This window comes from Astatotilapia calliptera, chromosome 12 (assembly GCF_964374335.1).
Source record: "Astatotilapia calliptera chromosome 12, fAstCal68.1, whole genome shotgun sequence".
NCBI lineage: Eukaryota > Metazoa > Chordata > Actinopteri > Cichliformes > Cichlidae > Astatotilapia > Astatotilapia calliptera.
This window is the reverse complement of record NC_137433.1, coordinates 22,189,901-22,209,641: the sequence shown is the minus strand read 5'-3', so window position 1 is coordinate 22,209,641 and position 19,741 is coordinate 22,189,901. Positions and strand designations below refer to the sequence as shown.

Below are 19,741 nucleotides of genomic sequence, written 5' to 3'. Positions count from 1 at the left end.
ACAGACAAACATTTAAAAGAGATAAAATTAATACATACTAAACTAACTGTGGTTCAGGCTCAGTGACTGAGCTGACCTGCTCATGCTCATCCCTTAGCAGGGTAATTTCTTGCTCCATTTCTCCAACATGGCTTGTGGCCTTGGCAACTTCTGCCCTCTCCATGTCCCTCTCAGCCATGAGCTGCTCAATATGCTGTTGCTTTTCCTTCAGTGCCTCTTGCAGGGCTGTGGTGCCTGAAATCTTTCGATTATACCTTGAGGATGTCTCTGTCAGCTGTAGAAAGAGAGACAGGTACCATGTTCATACTGCTGCGTGTCTCTCACCATAATGCCACAGGTAATACACTGTTGTTGTTCTTTGTTTTTTTTATAAGTGTGTCTCACCAGGCCTGTGCGGCTCGGCTTAGCACTAACAGAAGATGCCACAGAGCTCATGGTACTGATGGATGAGGCACTGGGGCTCCTCTTCAGCCCTGCCGGTGTGGCCACCACTTTCCGAACGGTTGTTTTTGCTTTGGCAGGCGTAGTGGAAGGAAAGCCAATGCGTGTGACTTTGTGCACTGGAGCAAATAAGCCATACTTGGGTTGGCACTGAAAATATCTGAATACAACCACAATAATAAAAGTGTTCAATAAAAGGAGGAGTGTGGTTGAGTTTACACACAACTTGTTTATAGATCTTGTGGCTTCTGTACCTTGTGCCTGCCACTGCCCCATCATTCTTTCCTAGGGGCTCGTCCAATTCCACGCCACACCACTCGCCTTTGGCAAAGTCTGTTTCTCCAAGGAAGCGTACCACTCCTGCCTTTGTACCACCAACCTAAGAGGAAATACACCAAAGATTAGCCAACATTTAATTCTCTTAACAGATGAGAGGGGACTAAAAAGTAATCAGCTTTGCCTGGTAATAAATCCCAAGGGAAATAATTCCATAAAAGCCACAGATGCAAACATGCCAGAATTGTGGGGTATGTGTGTGTTTATTACATTTTATTTTTTATCATTTATAAAATAATGTTTAATAATAATAAATTATTTATAAAATAATTTCTAAATTATTTTAAAAGCATAGTTTGGAAGTTTACTAAATGTGGTAATGGTGAGCATATTTCCTCTGCTGCCCAACAGGCATGAGTAACACTTCCTCTTTACTTAATGTGCTACACATCCTCGTGATTGTGCGGGGAAAAAAAGGAATTCATAAGGAGGAAGCAATGCACTCAACATCTATAAGCAGACCTGAGTGACTGTACTACGTTACTAAAACTACTTCACTGACTCAGAAGTGAATGGTTCAAAGTACAAGTGAAAGCAACCATATTTCATTTGTTAGCTTCCTAAAAACTGGAGGAGGGCTTCGTGAGTCATGTGATTCTCAAGGCCCTGCTGACATTGCTAAAACACAAAAGGGAGAACCTTCAGATATTTGTAGCTTTGCTGAAATGTTCAGGGAAGAAAACTGTAGGCAACTTTTTTTTTCTACTTATAGAAACTTTACCAACACACGGTCACCAATCTTCAGTTCCCGTTCCCCCTTCTTGACCGATCCAGTCTCTGAGAGGTTGGAGACAGATTCACTGTTTGTCCTTGCAAGGTTGGAAGATGGGGTAGCTGGTGTTGTTGCTGTTGAGGCCTTCTTGGCTGTCGCGGTACTTGAAGGCAGTGCTGTTTTTGTGGCTACGCTTCCGACTGAGGGAGTGGGTGATGCTGCGCGGGACGTCGGTGCCGTCTGAGTTCCATTAGCCTCTTCTTCTGTGCGAGACAACTTGGAGGGGCGGGTAAAAATCCCTCGCAGGGCTTCACACTGAAAGTATCGAACGCCTGCTACTGACCCATCGTTCTTCCCAATTGGCTCATCTAGAACAATTCCCGCCCACTGTCCTGGGGCAAACTGCGTTTCTCCCAAAAACTGTATGTAGCCCGGCTTATTTCCATTCACCCAAACTCGATCCCCAATCTGGAAGCTCTCCTCCACATTCCCTGACTCTCCAGAGCTGGCACTTGCAGCCGATTTGTCTGCAACAGCAGTTTTAGCTGCATTTTGGTGAGAGGGAGAGTAGTAAGTTATTAATTTGAATCACAGAGCCACGTCACAAATGCAGAGCAAACACAGCACACCCCTTGTATATATATATATATATATATATATATATATATATATTTTTTTTATTAGTGCTGTCAGCGTTAGTCTCGTTAAAATGACGTTAACGCCATAACCGCATTAACGCAGCAAATCTCCGTTAGCGAGTTAGCGCGGATCGCCTCATGCATGGGGCTGCACGCATTAACAAGCTACCTGCGCTAACGGCGTTGAAGTCTTGCAGCTCCGCAATCCGCGTTAACTCGCTAACAGAGATTGCTGCGTTCATGCGGTTATGGCATTAACAAATTTTTATATTTATATAACACTATAAATGTACTGTCATCTGTTTAAGTCTTGCTGCTTAACGGGGTATCAAAGGGAAATCTTGCATTAAGAATATACTAATTATTTAGTCAAGAATCAATTTTCATGTTTATTGTAAGTTTAAAAACAAAACACACACACACACACACACACACACACACAAAAAAAACAAAACACCAAACATGTACATTGTTTTAAATAAGGCTATACCTGCATTCAAATGCTACTCAGCTGATGAGTTTCGACATGTATTCCTACCTGTGCTGGGGTTGGTCTTGGGGGCTCCTGTTCCAGGTGGCCGAGCTATCTTGCTAGGCACTTTTATGCCACTGGGCTTGGCTGTGCTCATGTTTCCTCCTGTGATCTGAACCACAAGGCTTGTGTTCGTCCCTGGATACAGACTGACCCCAGACCATCAAAACCACTGCCTGCTGCTCTGTGATTGCAATGCTTTTTCTCTCTCCGCACCAAAATTTAATAAACAAAAAAAGGAAAAAAAAAAGAAAAAAAATGAGGAAAAGGGAGAAGGGAGAAAAAGCGCTTCTTGCAAAAAGGACCCTGTTGATAGAGAGAGGGAAAAACAAAACAAGTAACATTACTTGATTTTGTGAACCTTTACTAAAGTATTTTTACTCATTGGTCAATAACCCTTCTGCCAATATCCTCTGCCTTTAACTCTTATTGTCTTTGACAAAAATAATTTATTTAAATAATTGATTTAATTTATTTAACTAAACTAATAAACAACAGTGCACCTGTTGCAAGCCATGATCTGTAGACTTTGTTTTTAGTGCTGTGTTAATGGAGGTATTTTGTTATGACAACAAGTTCCTCGGCATACACGACATCACAGATCTAAAAATACCCCTTCACAGCCTGACCAACGTGCAGTCTGTGGTAGTGCCATCTGAACGTCTGATAATGTGTGACCTTGACCACAGAGCACAGACTGTGTCACAGAGGGTCTCTCTCAATCTATCATTCTGACATCAAACAACATGTAAGGCTTGGCTGGCAGCTTTTTATAAAACTGGATTACTGCAGAAACACGACCACAGGCAGCAGATTATCCTGTTTGTCAGATTACCTAAGCACACAAGCCGAATGGTTGAACGCTCCATTTTAACAGAAATTGTCTGTCACTTACTTGAAGCAAAGACTGTGGAATCATAATCATAATGTTTTATACATCTGCTGACCTTTAACATGCACTTAGGCAGGGAAAGACCCTGCATATGTCCCCATCAAGCCGAGACACTGTTTGTACAAGTATGGAATTATCACAACAATTTTTGTATGTAATCTGCAAAGAAATTTGTTTATAATGAAATTCTACCAGTATACAAACAAGGGTTTTCATTTAGTGTACTGACACTTAATTCTGTACTTGGGCTTTACCTTGTCACGTTATGAGTGAAAACAAGGAGCTCAAGGACTTGAACAATGTCAAGAAAATGATTTTATTATATGTAGCTATTCCTGTAATCATTGACTGCAAACGTCTGAAACGTCCCAGGACAATGAAACAAGCTGTGCATGTATCGAATTCCTGAGAGCGTTAAAAGTTTTTCACTTCAAAACAAACTATGACGTGAATCTCTTCTGAGTCAGGCAAGACGCTCGTCTTCAAAGTAAAGAAATTAAATGTTCAACAGCAGCACACAAACATTACTTTCATTCCTGAAAGGGCCTAAGAGCTGCACTACACAGGTTTACCTAAACAACTTAAGAAAGGAAGCTCTCACGCAGCCTCCAAGATATTTCTCAGCAGAGAGTGAAAGGTGGCCATCAGCAGACATGACCCAGTTTGAAAGCAGTGCTCCAGTTTTATCCCGCTGTGTCTTTGAGTGACGACTGACTCAAGCCCTCAGGTCAAAAATAGGCAAAACAGGGAAGCCATAGCCATTATAGCTGAAGACGTCTATGCAAGACTGCACTTTCTAGTCTGATTGACCCATGAACGCGTGGTACAATACGCAGAGGTTACATTCATTGTGCAGAGAGTTTTAAAAGCAAAAGGTTAGTTCTATCAGAAAAACCACAAAGCTCTAGTACAAATATCACATGAGCTTGACCAGAGGATGTTACAGCTCTGATTGGTGAGCTGAGGCTGTGAGCTGAACATGATCCTCTCACGGTGAAGAATTTCCCACAGCAGTAATGTTAATCTTTTGCCACTGACTCAGTCTAATCTGTAGCTTGGGGAAAACACCAAATACTCAAGCTTTGCAAAAGTTAAAGAGATTTAATACACTGATGCATGCAAAAAAAAGTATAATTCTTAACTAGATTCACATTATATCACATGTAGTATGATTTTCTCTCCCCTGGTGTAAATAAACAAACAGAAACAGGTAGACAGTAGCTTGTAAAGCAGAAGTGAGACTTCTCAGAGACCTCCATTAACATAGATGACTTCCATTTTCACAACTGCATACATTTGCATGCTCAGTGTCCATTAAAGTATTGGATATGAGTGTTATGGCTCTGACAAATGATTTAACTGTCCCCCACCACACAAAACAGGATGAAAACAAATTAACGTCCAGACAGAAGTTCTTAAAATTCTTCAGTATATTCACTACTAGTTGGAAGGAGTTAATGGTTACACAAGTCCACATGGTCTTCCACAAGATTAATATTAGCCAGAGACTTCACTACTAAATCAGGCCCATTTCCACTATTTGAGCTGCCAAGGTATCCTTTTAAACTCCTGCCCCAAACAAAGACCAAGTAGGGTGCATTTCGTTGCATCCATAAGCAATAAACTAACACCTTTACATCTTCAGATGTGTGCATTATCTGACATGACTTGCACATTCTCTCTCCTGCTTTGGTCATCTCAAGGCCAAGTCAAGCTCTGGCTCTTCCTATTTGAGGAAACATCTGCAGGGAGGATTATTCAGGCCCCTGTTAGCACTGACAAACGTAGGCAAAAAAAGCCTCAAAGGTACAGAATAAGAGCCAAAAGCATCCTGTGTCCTCGAACTTCACTTGTTTTGAATTTAACAACCCTCACCTTGCTGCCATTTTACAGACACATCCCTGTCCTACAAAGATTCTGGCTCATACCAATGTGAATAGACATAAATAAGGCCTGGAATGACCAAAAACAGACTTCCTACCTCTTTAATGTGTTCTTACAGCACTGCAAACATTACAGTTAAAAAGATAGCATTCACGAGCCCCTTGCCTCTCAATGCAGCTTCACTGACACACTGCACACTGTGGCTGAGCTGTAAACCCAGTTATCTTTGTGTCAGGTCAGCGAATTTGCCTGTAAGCGACACTCGACTTGTCACCTCTGCCTACCAGTGGCTAGCGGACCGAGGAGCTGTCGATGAGGTGGCACATCTGGTAACGCTGCTCTAAAAATGTCCTGTCAGCTAACTCACCTTACCAGCTAGCTGAATGGTAGCTCTTCTCCGCTCAGAATGGGAGACATTAGCGCTACACAGGTTCAACACGTCCACGTCCAAACCTCCCACATAGCCCCCCAAAAGAAAAAGGTGTCATAAGCTAAGAAACTGAAAGGCAAATTCCACAAGTCCAAAAGTCTCCGCAATGTCACCGGCGCTCCAGCAGGGCACACTGCTGCTACAAATTCACTCAGCACACGTAATTGTTAGCTAAAATCATCTGTATCGAATGAATGTTCGTATAGTGTTGTGGCGCTCAGGTGCCTGGTCACCTCTTCGGCTTAAATGGATCCCGGTCGGGGGGGGGGGAGATGTGATCAGTTGCTAAGTAACGCTAGCAGCGAGGCCCAAAGCGGTTCAGCGAGCCGGTGGTTAAGACCACAAGCAATATGGGCTGGTTAGCTAGTGAGCTAAACTAACACCTCACCTCAAGTAACGTCTGAACAACACCTGAACAACTTTCACGCGTGTTTATCAGCCGCTGTTGGACCAGAAAATATGCGGAAACGGGATGAGGAAGTACTGACCTGATGTGTTTATGTACAGACTTCGTCGTCCGAGGGGAAAAAAATAACACAGCTAGCAAGCTAAGTACAGAACCTCGATGACTTTTAGAACTACGTTCGACTCACACACGGGGAGGCAGGCACAGCCCAGCGTGCGTGCAGTCTGTCCAACGGCTGAGGGAAACGTCAGGGGCGGGAGCTGACCAAAGATGATATGTGCAGAAAGATGGAGCACTCCATTGCTTCGAAGACTGAACGATAGATTAAAGAAGCACTGAAAATAGTCTTTTTTGCCATCCATGTGTAAAAAAGTGACGTACTATGGAATTGTTTAAAAAATAATAAGATAACTTAAATTTTTTTAGTTTTTAAGTAGACACTTTAAAATAATTAATTGGAATTTTGACTTAGGAATCCCCAAAAAGTTTTTCTTCTTTGTTCCAAGTTTCCATAGATAACAATAAACTGGGGAGGAAATAAAATTAGACTTCACTGATTCATCTCGCATATTGGTAACTCGTTAAAAATGGTGGTCATAGTATTTTAGCTAGTTTTTTAGTAAACGGATGTTGGCCTTGGATGCAGACCAGCGCATCAAACCCTCGGAGGTTCTCAAGCATCCCTTTTTTGACCCTGGCCTGAGAGTTCCCCCTGCATTAAAATGAGAAGCAGAGGGAGACAAAAGTCTCCAGCATTGCTTCTTTGACCCCAGACAAAAGTGACAAAACCACAAGCAGGGGTTGGAAAAGGCAATCCACAGCAGAAATCCACTGCAAATGCTTATCTACAATTCAAACCCAATACTCCTTTAAAACTGATAACAACAGCTTAAGATTTTAACAAAAAAATAATTAAGTTGCTCCAATATTTATCACTTTGGCTTTTTTTTTTTTTCACTCCCCCCACCCCAACCAGTCGCGGCAGATGGCTGTCCCTTCCTGAGCCTGGTTCTGCCGGAGATTTCTTCCTATTGAAGGGAGTTTTTTCTCCCCACTGTCGCTAAATGCTTGCTCACAGGGAGTCCTCTGATTGTTGGAGTGGCCAAATACTGTAGGGCAGGAGTCTGTATGTTAGAGTAGCTCTCGAGGACTGGAGTTATAGAGACTCTTGCTCTAGGGGAACTAGCAATTCTTGTGAAAATTTAAAAGAAAAATCCTTAAAAACAATAACAACAACCAGCAAATATGGTCTTGAACGTGGGCACAATTTTGGTGAAAATCCATTAAGTAATCACTGTTTCAAGTTCATACCAATATTCAAAGTGGAGCAGCGGACACCTTACCATCACATCAATCCTTCAATCAGACCTCAAACACAATGTTAACACTGATAAATTGGATACAAATTAATTAAATAAACCAGCTTTAAGCATCAACTAAGTCTTGTTTGTAATTCTTCAAAAATACAGAGCTACCCTTCAGCTTCCTAGTAGACAAACTGTCATGATACTGGGTCTGGTGACCCAGGGTTCTTATGTTTTTGAGTTGTGTTAATATTGCAGTGTCAGTCATGTTTTAATATGATTTAACTTTTGATTTGTGACTATTTAGAATTGTAGTTTAAACATTTTCCTGACTGCATAAGTCTCAGTGAATTTAAAATACGTTTTCCAAGTCATAATCCTTCTTTCCCGAATGGACTTTTATCTTGTGCAGTCTCCAGACTTAAACCCCATTTAGCTGGTGCCACACACATTCATGGGAACCTCTACAACAGATATTGGAAGAACTTTCTGAAGAATATTTGATTTCTATTGTAAAAAGAAAGCCTCGGGTGTGTTCAGCTGTTATATTTGCCAAATCTGGCTACTTTGACGACTCATAATTTTAGAATACATTATTGTGTACAAATTGATTCCATGATTATTTCTTTTTAACTCCAATTGCTTATTTGTACTCTGCTTTCATTTCAGAGTGCAATGAGACATTGAACTGCATATTTTTCAATTTAAAAAATTGAAAAATTTAAAATTTAAAAAATTGAAAAATTGGGGTGTTCTAAAACTTTTGACCAGTAGTGTTTGTGAAAGTAGAAGCAGAAGAACAGTGGCAGAAGACCACACTGGATGCCATTCCTGTGAGCAACAAAACAACGAGGCTACTATAAGTCATCTTACCTTGTATCAGTGATTCAGACTGCTTGTGGTGTCGTAGATATTAATACTAATTTAAAATCCAAAGGCTACCTGAGTATTGTTGCTGACAATATCCAACCCTCTGTAATTAAATTGTCCCCATTTTCTGATGGCTGCTTCCAGCAGGTTGACAGACTGTGTGAAAAAGCTCAGATCATCTTAAACTGTTTTCTTGAACATAAAACTGAGTTTACTATACTCAAATGACCTTCACTGTCACCAGATCTCAATCGAATACAGCACCTTTGGAATGTGATGGAACAGCAGATTCACATCACGGATGTGCAACAAATCTGCAGTAACTGTGTGACGCTATGATGTCAACATGAGTCAAAATTTCTGAGGAATGTTTCTAGCTCCTTGTTGAATCTGTGTAAATGTAGTTATGTGCAACACTTTCATTGCTTGTAATTATGTGTTCACACCTAATTAAATTTCATTAGAAGAGGAACTTAACTCACACCTTATGCATTCATTTACATACATACACACACAACCAACACTATAAAACAATTAAGGCTACGTTCACACTAATGCGTTTTCGTTTGAAAGCGCATCGTCTTCTCTCCGTTTTGGCCTTCGGTCCACACTAAGACGGCGTTTTCCCCAAGGAAAAACGCAGCATTTTGGAAACGCTCTCGAAAACACATACATTTCAAAACTGAGCTGTCCTGTCGCAGTGTGGACACTCGAAAACACAGACTTTCTAAAACGATGCTGCATTATACAGCAGTTGTTTTGATTGCTCTCAATTTCCACAGCCCTAAAAAAGATCGATATCAGTTTGTACATGCTCCAGATAGCTTTTCTTCAAATTCTTTAATTCTCACTCGCTTTTGCGTATGCGCAGGACTGGAACGTAAGCGTTTTGGGCCATTTCAATGTGGACGCACAACTCTGAAAACGCTAGTGTGGACGCGGAGTGTTTTCACCCGGGTCAAGTTTTTCCATCTTGTGCTGGGCAGCTGTTGTACCACACTGTCATGCTAAGACAGCAGATGCCTTCTATTGTGGCTCTGTAGATGTTCACAAGCAGCAAGAAGAGAGTCCGGTCCATTTTAGCTTCAAGAGGAAGAAGACCCTTAGTTGGACTTTAATCACCAGGTGTGATGTGTTCAGCTACCAGATCAGGTCACGTTAAGTGAAGACCCAGGAACTTGACGTTGTCCACACGCTCTACTCCCTCCCCGTATACAAGGAGAGGCGTTTGTTCTGTCTTCCTGGATATCCTGCAGTCCATAATGAACTCCTTAATCTTGCTGGTGTTCAGGATAAGGTTGTTATCTAAGCACCACTGTGGATGAGAGGATAATTCTGCTCCTCCAGCTGAGGGAGATACAGTCTCTCTGCTGCTGGATGAGTCAAAGAGTGCAAAGAAACTGTTCAAGGTGTCAGGGAGAGTTGGATCACAGCTAACCTGTTGGTTACTGTGTTTACAGTCTGTTATACTCCTGATGCATCGCCACATATTTTGCGGTAAAGTAAATTTTACTTTAACTGAATTTCAACTTGCTGAAATTTCACTTTCAAGGTGGTTCAAAGACATGATTAGATCAGCTATTCAGAGTGCCACAGGAATCTTCACTGAGCGCTGCTAAAATAGCTAATATTGAAGAATATAGTCTAAGGAGCTTTGAAAGAAGAGCATCACGACTTCTTTAAGCTGCTTGAAGACATTTCACTTCTCATCCAAAAGGCTTCTTCAGAACTGAAGACCAGGACGACTGAGAACCTTCACAGACATTGAAGAATATAATCATTGTCTATCATGGGGCTGCCGGCAGGCATATATTACAAGAACTATTTAAATTCCTGAAACTGCATTACCGTTTTTGCTAGAGACCAAATTCAAATAGTTTGGGAGAGAAGAGAAGGCAAGCTTTACGGGGATATTTGGTGTAACATGGTAGCATATGGCATTTATAAGGTACTGCTTTCTGAATATGGACAGAAAAAGAAAATCAGCTCCTATTCGTTACCATGTGTGCGTCACGTTACCGTATTCCTCCAACATTTGGGGCTTAAGAGCACATTAAAATGATTCCTGAAACATGAGAATAACTTTTTTTCTTCAATTTTACAGCAAAAATGACAAAGTATGTCCATAAATCTTGATCAATAAAAGGGCTAATTTGCATATTTCATTTGGCCATGGGGGTGAAATCTGCAATCAGACATAGCAACTTGAGCAGAAACAATATTGTTTACTCCATTACTTTAGAGAAATTCGAGTGGAACAAATAACACAAAAACACCACAAGATGAAAAATAATGCAGGTCAAGAGATTACCATTGTACACATTTTACAGTGAAGTAAACAGTTCACTTGTGCTGAAAAAGAATCTCAGACTAGTTGGTCAAAATCAGTTGTTGAAGCATCTTTAAAAGGCTTTCCCTAACTGAATTTTACATATCGACTGCATTTACACAGAATAGAAAAAACCATGCTGAATGGAGATGAAATGAAGACTTTCCATTAAAATATACTGTGTTTTGAATCAAGGCAATAAACTGTCACTTCTTCTTCGCCAGACTTCGTGGGGAACTTTTAAGCAAGTCTCTGATCCTAAGGTATGTTCCTGTGGCTTCAGCAACTTCAGTGAACTCTGGTGTATCTTCAAATGGAACGATGCCAGCTGCAAACTTGCTACGATGCGGAACAGCAGTTATCTTGTCGAGATGCCCTGGAGTCGTACAGTCTCCACTCACCAGATGAGGCAAATCTGACTCGGGGCTCTGTGGGTTGTCTACTTCGGCTTTCACTGGCTCAGGACTCTGAAATGTGCCGTCCTCGACTAACAGTGAAATGGGACTCTGAGGGGTGCTGTCCTGAGTTTTAACTGGCTCGGGACTCTGAGGGGTGCTGTCCTGAGTTTTAACTGGCTCGGGACTCTGAGGGGTGCTGTCCTGAGTTTTAACTGGCTCGGGACTCTGAGGGGTGCTGTCTTGGGTTTTCACTGGCTCGGGACTCTGAGGGGTGCTGTCCTGAGTTTTAACTGGCTCGGGACTCTGAGGGGTGCTTTCCTGGATTTCGGCTGGTTCGGGACTCTGAGGGCTATCGTCCTTAACTTTGACTGGTCCCGGGCTTAATGACAAACCCTCTTGAACTTCCGGTTGATTTTCTTTGCTTAGGGAAGGTTCTTCAGGTTTTATTGAGTCCATTCCTTCATCCGTGTCTTCAGTTTCTGTGTCCGCGTGTGCAGATGTGGATACACTTGGTGAACTTGGTACAGGAGTTTGTGCGGCAGGTGTCTCACAGTCACTGTTAGAGGCCATGTCAGCATTTTCTAGAGCTGCCCAGATCAGTCTCTGCTGCTCCTCCAGTTCCTCCAGTGTCAGGTCATCCTCTGTTCCCTCCCCAGTCTCATCAACCACCACCCAGTCACGCCCTCGCACAGCTGGAGAGCCGTTGGTGGGAGTAAGTGGAGGTGTACCTTTAGGGAGAGGTGGGGGGGTGGGTGTAGCAGGAGGAGTGCCCTGTGGTAAAGGCGGAGGAGAACTAAAGCAAGGAGAGCCAGGAGGCAGTGGTGGCTGGAACTGGAAATCATCAGAGCTGTGAATTTGATGAGGTGTTCCTGGATCTATGAGAAGAAATAAAATAAAATCATCCACAGAGTGCTGACTGTGTATTTTTGTGCAACTGAGCTACAAATACCAAACCAAAACATTGTTTCTGTGATCTACTCTTGTTAAAAAAGTTATTAATTAGCAATAATCCTGGTAACAATTTACATAGAGCATTGATATACTGGCAGCAGCCAGGTCAACATGTTGGTTCAACAACAGTAAAATGAGAACTACTCATCTTTAGAAGATCCATAGTTTTTACATTCCAACTTAAAAACACAAAGTGAAGTTGGATGGATGGGATCCCAACTCTGGAAATCTAACCATTCAAGGAGAACATGAATGCAGGCTGTGACACCCAGATGTACGGTTACCTGATTCAATATCCATGTCCGAGCTCCTGTCTGGGGTCCGGTCCGGGCTAAATTTACTCCTCTTCCTCAGCTGTGGAGATGAGTCAAATTCATGTCTTCTCTTGCTGGAGGCGGCACCAGGCTGTTGGCAAGAGCAACATGCAATAAGACCAAAAAGCACGACTTTTGTTTTTCCTTTCTTAGTGTAACATATGTGTTAAATACTTGTGAATTTCACCCAAAACACTTTCTTTTTTTGGATTAAATATGTCATTTTTGCATCTCACTCTCCTACCTGTGTGATCCGAGTCTGTGTGCGTTCATGTGCATGTGTGCGCTGCGTGGTGACGTAGGCGCGTGCATGTGTGCCCCGGTCACAGCTCCTTTCAGCATGGCCGGAGGAGAGGTGTACTGGCAGTCGCATGACACACACAGATCGAACGCATATTTCTGTGTTGCAGATGTGCAGTAAAGAGCCAAAGACTCAGTACTGTCTCCTGCCTCTTACTTTCACGCCAGAACACAACGCAGAACAACAGGCGTAACGCATGAACGGGTTACATTAGCAACATATTTAAGTAGAAATATTGAAATCCTGTGGATTAAATGGAGGTCTGTGCAGTTGGATCAGTGTTGATTCATGCTGTAAAATGCGTAAAGGAGATTTTAAAGGATGGGTCATGTGAACACCATAAACTGTTGCACAGAGCAAAGTAACCTCAAGACAGTAGATTTTGTCCTCGATGAGAACAGTAATGGCTTAAATATCTAATCTATATCTTATTTCTAAGAATGAGCACTAATCTGCTAAATTTTGCTCAAGGTGGTGGCTGATAAAAATTTGGTTGAAGTTGAGAAGCTGCCGTTGCAAGAAGTCAGTAGGGAGCTGGGATACAGACCGTGGGAAAGAAGCTGGACAGGTAGGCTGCATAGTTTTGCTTCATGTGGCTGCTCTGCATTGGAATTGAACCATAATGCAGGAACTCCTGAAGATACAACAGAAATAAAGAAAAAGTGTTATTTAACTTAATAAAAAAGACAGCAAAAAAAAGGTCCCAGCATACTTTAATGGGTTGTAAACCATTTAAACTCCACATTTAATTGAAAATAACACAAAGACAACATAGCAAGTTTGGAAACTAAAAATATGTAATCATTGTTGATGCCAGCAACATTTGTCAAAAAGTCATAAGAAGCTCATATACACCACAATATAAATTAGCTCTTTTTAAAAATTAAAAAACAAACAAACAAAAAAAAACACTGTACAAATTCATGAGGAAATAAAATATTTTCCCATTCTTTCAGCTCAGGGTCTTTTTAGTTGTGTTTTAACGCAATTTAGTACCTGGACTTTTATTTACTCCACAACTGTCTAGATGGCTGAAAAATGTTGCTCCTGACCCTGTGTGTGTGTTTCAGCATTCACAGGGCTGACACCCATACAAACATGGACGCTGTTTTTTTTCTGATAACTACTCAGATGGTCCCTCTCCTCATCAGAATTTAACCTTTTTAGTTGTCAGATGACATGACAGGTGGCAGTCGTGTCATTTCTGTGTCCTGTTTACATTTTCAGTCAGTCAGTGATCTCCACTATAAAGCTGTGGATATTGCAGAACCGTCTGTTGGCCTGAGGATCTCAGTCATATATCTATGTGCAGCGATTTTTTTCTAGATTCACCAAATTATTTTTTGAAATCATCTTTTTTAGATGACAAACACCTCAAATTCCTTCCAATTTCACACTGAGAAAGAACCTTACATTTATTATTATTTTTCCCATGTTTTGGTTTATATTCACACAGTGAAAACCCCAATCAAATCAAAAATGTTTGTGTACTCTGCTGTGTGCCAGAATGCAAAGCATGTCTGGCTACACAAACAAATCGCAACAAAGGGGGAAACAAAGCAGAGTTTGATTTAACCAGACTAGAGAATGTAAATTTAGCTTCACAAGTACTGATCTGTTGCAATTTACCTAAAAATGTGTTGTGTTGAAATTATTCAACAAGATATTTCTAGTCTTTCATTGCCCCCTTCTTATTTTTATGACATCAAATCAACATTTAATGTTGATGGTTTTGAAACAGTACATCACATATTTACTTTTTACTGGATACCAGGCGGTACTGGAGGTCAAACATTTGAAAAGGCAGACTGCAACACTTACATCTTTCATTTTGTGTGGTGCGGCTACATTGAAACCTGGGAAATCCACCAGTTTGGAAACATCATAAGAGAGGTTTTGTGAATTAGTGTTGTCAGTTACAGTGCCATCACTTGATGCTGTAAGAGAGAAAAAAACAACATCCTCTATAATCTGTGCAGACTGCAGAAGCTTTTATTTTTCTACTTACTCTGTTCAACAAAGAAAACAAATTGTGAAGCTGTTTAGTTCTTTTTCAAACTTACCATTTCCGTCATACAGTGATAAGCCAGAGTTTTCCATCTCTGCCTCTTTGAGCCAACCTGGTGGGTAACCTAGCTGCCTCATGCGATAGATCAGAGGAGGTAGGGTGTTCTCATCAATGCCCAGAGCTGTCAGCAGCTCCTCACTGTTTAACAGCACAACACAGTAAATAAATCAAATGAAAAATTAAAAGACTAAAAATTACACTTGTCTAAGGTGACATAAAGACCAAAACCATGTGATCTACATGCCAAATATCTTTGGTATAAACTAACTAACGGATGAAGCCTTTGGAGTACGAATGTGAGATAGAAAGCACTTACCGAGGAAAAGCTTAGAAAAAAGTACTTGTGTGAATGGGTGAATAAAGCAAGTTGCGCTTTCAGTGCTCAGAGAGTGTAGAAAAGCGCTTTAAAAGAAAAAGTCCATTTACTGCCAATGTTGCTGAAACTGCAACCTCTCAAGAACAACAGGCTCACAGGGCGGCAGTAGCAGCGAGCCAAAAGCAGTCTTGGGTGTGGTTACGCTTTCAGAAACCCAAATGTATTAAAGGACATGCAGCTAACTGCAGCAAGTCTACCACCAGCATGAAAGAAGCTGAAGCCAAGGATTATGATTTAGAAACTCTGAGTGAGACACTGACAGCTTCTTCTTCATGTAATTAATTTGGTAGAAAAACAGATGTAAACAGAACAAATATTACACTGTCAGACAAAGAACCTGGAAGCTGCTGTGGTTGTAAAATGTTGTAAATACAATACATTTTTAAAATTCAATTGAGAAGTACAGACTTATTTCAACATGAGTACTGAAAAAGGTACTGTTGCAAACATAAACCTTAGGACAATAACGTTGGGCAATTTTCACCCATATGATGAAAAAAGATCACTTAGTGGTCATTTCCAAGGGAATTCATAATCATAATAAAATGTAACAGGGGTCATTCTTTCCCCTCTTATATCTTATTTTGTTTCTCTCTCCCACAGTTGTCAGTTTGCAGGGAGACTGTGCCTTCACCATTTTTCATTTTTATGATTTTTTTTCCCATTAATGATTCCCAAATTTTGAGCCTTTATTTATTTTAAATTGAGTCCCCAGATAACACTTTTTTTTCATTTTATGAAATGAGGTACGTATATATAACTAGGGATGGGTATCGAAAACCGGTTCTTGTTGAGAACCGGTTCCCACTGTTTCAATTCCTTGGAATCGTTTGCCACTTTTAAAAACGATTCCCTTATCGATTCCAGTCGACCCAAATGACGTCATCACGTTGAGTAGCGTCTTTTACCCAGTAGGAAACACGACGCCTGAGCGGCACAAACGCTCAAAAGTTTGGTTACACTTTATGAGAAAGGATGACAACAGGGCAACGTGCAATACTTGCAAAGTAGAGATTTCATCAAAGGGAGGAAACACTACGAACATGTAAAAGCATTTTGCTCAAAAAACACGCGATTGCTTTCAACGAATGTCGTGTTTTTGATCCGCTCCGGACTAGCGAAGCTCAACCCAGCAGCAGCGGTAGCGTTTCCACGTCCTCTCCCGTTAATACTGCAGGTAACTAATCAATTAGCATTGCATATTATGTTAGCGCGATTTACCTTATTACAAAACCTGCTATTACTGTGCGTTGCATTTAGATAACCATGATGAGAGAGACAGAGGCTGGCTCAGATGCTGGCAGTTCTCGCTGCAGTCTACCGGTAGCGTCTCCTTTCAGGCCAGGATAGACGAATGTCACCCAGCAGTGTCTAAGTTTGTGGTCAAAGGCTTGCACCCATTTGCCACAGCAGATGCCCCCGATTTCACTTTGGTAAGTGAATGTGTTTAATTGTAGGCAGGGACATTACTGGATATTCTTGTGTAATTGCTACAGAATAATTTATGTTAAACTTTGTTATTGCTACAGGAGAATATTTATTTTATTATTTTACATATACATTTTTTTTCCTGGGGACCCTGTGACACCCCATTGAAGAGCCGTAGGCTGTGGATCTCTTAAGATCTCACTGTTGGGTTTGTAAGGCCATGTTACTCCTAAATTTCTATCTTGTTCAAAGAGAAGATATAAAACACAGTTCTAAGCTAATCGACTTTAGTGTTCTCCTTTTTAAAAAAAAAAGAATCGATAAGAGAATCGATAAGGAATCGAATCGTTAAACAGAATCGAAAATGGAATCGGAATCGTTAAAATCTTATCAATACCCATCCCTATATATAACCCTGTAAAATATGCACTTTTGCAACATTATGTAATTAAATTAAAATTGTGAGTAAATAAAGATGTGTGGAGAGTAAAAAAAAAAAAGTCCTGCCTCATGACTCCAGGCTTGTATTTGGCAAACCGCTCCTCCACTTCATCAGCATGGTATCTCTGGTTACTCTGCATGGCTTGGTTGTTGCTCTGATTGAACTCCTTTCTTCTCTCATTAATTGCAGCCATGTCTTTAGGCTAGGAGAAAAAAAATACATTACTATATTAAATTATGTTCTGTCCTTGTGTTCATCCTGGATTAACAGATCATTAATGGTACCTTGGGACAATCTCTCAGCTGGTGACTGCTTGAACCACAGTTGAAACACATAGACTTGGGTCTACAGTGAACAGAGCAGAGACAGAATCATTATACATTATAAATTCCACCCAGCACACAAACAAAGAAGAGTTGTAAACAGGAAAAGCTATGGAATTTTTGTAGTCTTACCTTTTGTCTTTCATTTCTATTTCCTGGCCATCAGTTCCAATGACTTGGTTGAAGACTTGCTGATAACTTTGCAGCAATTCAGGAAGCTATAATCCATTTGTCTACACAGCTGTGAATTTTTAAAACTTAATAAATCTGACTACAGCACTTCATAGGCAATAAATGTTTAATTTATTCATGTTAAAGATACGTTGGGACATCCCATCCATCGGTCAGCTGGGGGTTTTCATTTACCAGAGGCTGTCCAAGTTTATCAACACTGAAAGTAGTGAAATATAAGACACTCCCAACAACCTAAAACAAAAACATAACACAATAAGTTACTACTTGTGAGCCTACACATCTCGTTTTCAGTGTGTTTGAATGAGAAATAACAGCATGTGCTCACTTTAAAGGCTTCTGTTGTTGTTCTCACACTACTGGAAGACATCATCTGTGGATCTTCGTCCAAAGCAAAAGCGGAATTCTTTATAGAGGGAGAAATATGTATTTTTAAACAGAAACTTAATTGTGATATTGAAAATATTTACAATAGTAATATACAGTGCTGTGAAAAAGAATTTTCTCCCTTCGTGACTTGTTTTTTTTTTTTTTTTTTTTTTGCAGATTTGTCTGTCACATTTACATGTTTCAGATCATGAACGACTTTATAAGACAATGAAAACCTGAGTAAATGCAAAATGCTATTGTTAAAGTTATGTTTCTGATAATGAAGTCAAAAAGAATTTCTAAACTTACCTGTGTAGAAAACTAAAACGCCCTCACCCCTTGCAAATGTAAAATTAATCGTGCCTTTCTGTCTTTGTAGACAGACACATGTATTTAATTTTCAATGATTTATTACAGGTATTTGCCGTATTATCAGTAACAGACTGGATGTTATTGCCAGCTTGACCCCATTTAATGACAGACTGACAGCATACCAACTTAGTCTTATGGCAACATTAATGGTAGGTTGTAATGACAGGGTTAGCATACCAGCAACAAAATGTTTTTTGTTGGGTTTTTTTTTTTTTTTACAATATTACCCCATCAGCCTTTTACAGCTTTTATGTCAAAAAGTGATAAATTACAATATGTGCTATTGTAATGTTAAAAAATCTGAACAATGTCATATTTTGAGTGAGGTATTGTGGTAATATTCTATCATGTTGAGTCTGGTGATTTTCACCTCTAACAAATAGACACAAAAAAAACTTCTTCACGGCTCTGTATATTCTAGGTACACACCTGAGGTTTGATGTTAAAGGAGGACCTCTTTTCAACGTCTGGTTTATGGTGCCTCAAAATCACACTGCAGATGCAGTCTTCAATTTCCTGGCGACACGTCCTAGCAGGGTGATTAAAAATTGTCATTCATATGTTGTGAATGGATCTAAACTAAACATTACCATAGATGTAATAATTTCACCAACAAATACGTTCATACATAAAAACTTACTTAAAATATAAAGAATTCTGACTTACTTTGATATGATGTTGTTTGTATAAAGGACCTGAAGAAGAGGCCCGTCGGTGTTAACATCTTCAACAGTGACGCCGCTGTAGTGTTGGAGGAGGGAAAACATCGCAGGATCACGGTTGGCGAACAGTTTCGTTTCATTTGAAATGATCATTATTGGGTGTCTACTAGTTACCTTGGTCGCGTCAGGAGGCTCATTTTCCTTCGTAATATTTTATGTGGTCTGGGAATTAAAGAAAAATGACAAATTCTGCAGAAAAAGGACTGTTAGAAGTCATTTCTTGGCTGTGTTTTGGTTGCATCCTATGCTAGCAAATTTAAGCTAGTGCTAACAAACTGCCACAAGGATATTCTCCTCAGTGAGTCTCTGGATGTAATCGTCGCACTCCTCCAGCCTGCTCCGGAGCTCGCTCCTCTCGTCCTGCTCTTCATCATCATCTGTGAACCGAATGTGCGTCGTGACCGGGGGAGCAGGCTCATCGAGCTGCTGAAAGAGCTCACTGTCCCCAAAATCAACTTCAGCCATACCTGGCGCTACCCGATCCGTATGCGGAAACACGACATATCGTGCGCATGCGCAAAATGTGATTGCTCCTGATACTTTCACAATAAAACTACTGAACCGTCACGTAACTGATGTACGTAAAACCACTAATTTTATTTGTTTTTAACTTGCATTCACAGCGTAAAGTAACCCTAAATAAAAATATAAATAAATTGGATTACTACATATCTCTGAAGATAAATACAAATAAAAAAAACTCCAGGAATA

General features: G+C 40.5%; 2 protein-coding genes across 7 annotated transcripts in view; both read right to left on the bottom strand.

The window, feature by feature from the left end:
- clip1a (CAP-GLY domain containing linker protein 1a) overlaps window positions 1-6,492 on the bottom strand; it is a 29,264-nt gene extending 22,772 nt beyond the window's left edge. For 5 of the 6 annotated variants that reach the window (XM_026186504.2, XM_080309207.1, XM_080309209.1 and 2 more), the window contains exons 1-6: window positions 6,354-6,492; window positions 2,666-2,965; window positions 1,499-2,034; window positions 696-820; window positions 385-601; window positions 77-274 (exon numbers count right to left, since the gene is read on the bottom strand). In XM_026186504.2, coding sequence (XP_026042289.2) covers window positions 77-274; window positions 385-601; window positions 696-820; window positions 1,499-2,034; window positions 2,666-2,756 — 1,167 coding nt within the window. In that variant the 5' untranslated portion in view covers window positions 2,757-2,965; window positions 6,354-6,492. Of the gene's footprint in view, window positions 1-76; window positions 275-384; window positions 602-695; window positions 821-1,498; window positions 2,035-2,665; window positions 2,966-5,802; window positions 6,128-6,353 lie in introns of those variants that run through there. The other variant, XM_080309206.1, reaches the window with a different exon arrangement.
- Window positions 6,493-10,650: 4,158 nt separating this feature from the next.
- zcchc8 (zinc finger, CCHC domain containing 8) lies at window positions 10,651-19,538 on the bottom strand. Its single transcript, XM_026188364.2, has 14 exons — window positions 19,321-19,538; window positions 19,145-19,187; window positions 18,975-19,049; window positions 18,738-18,837; window positions 17,896-17,973; window positions 17,698-17,801; window positions 17,508-17,573; window positions 17,337-17,397; window positions 17,118-17,254; window positions 14,802-14,944; window positions 14,560-14,675; window positions 13,286-13,372; window positions 12,408-12,528; window positions 10,651-12,047 (listed from the first exon to the last, which is right to left on the bottom strand). Exons 1-14 carry the CDS (start codon window positions 19,493-19,495, stop codon window positions 10,981-10,983), a joined length of 2,373 nt encoding a protein of 790 aa, XP_026044149.2. The 5' UTR covers window positions 19,496-19,538; the 3' UTR covers window positions 10,651-10,980.
- Window positions 19,539-19,741: the final 203 nt, after the last annotated feature.

Excerpts from the sequence above, each read along its gene's own strand:
- zcchc8 (XM_026188364.2), bottom strand. The coding sequence starts at position 19,495 with ATGGCTGAAGTTGATTTTGGGGACAGTGAGCTCTTTCAGCAGCTCGAT. Across the intron at positions 18,838-18,974 it reads ACAAACAACATCATATCAAA|GACGTGTCGCCAGGAAATTG; the intron begins GTAAGTCAGAAT and ends TCACCCTGCTAG. Across the intron at positions 17,974-18,737 it reads CCTTTAACATCAAACCTCAG|AATTCCGCTTTTGCTTTGGA; the intron begins GTGTGTACCTAG and ends CCCTCTATAAAG.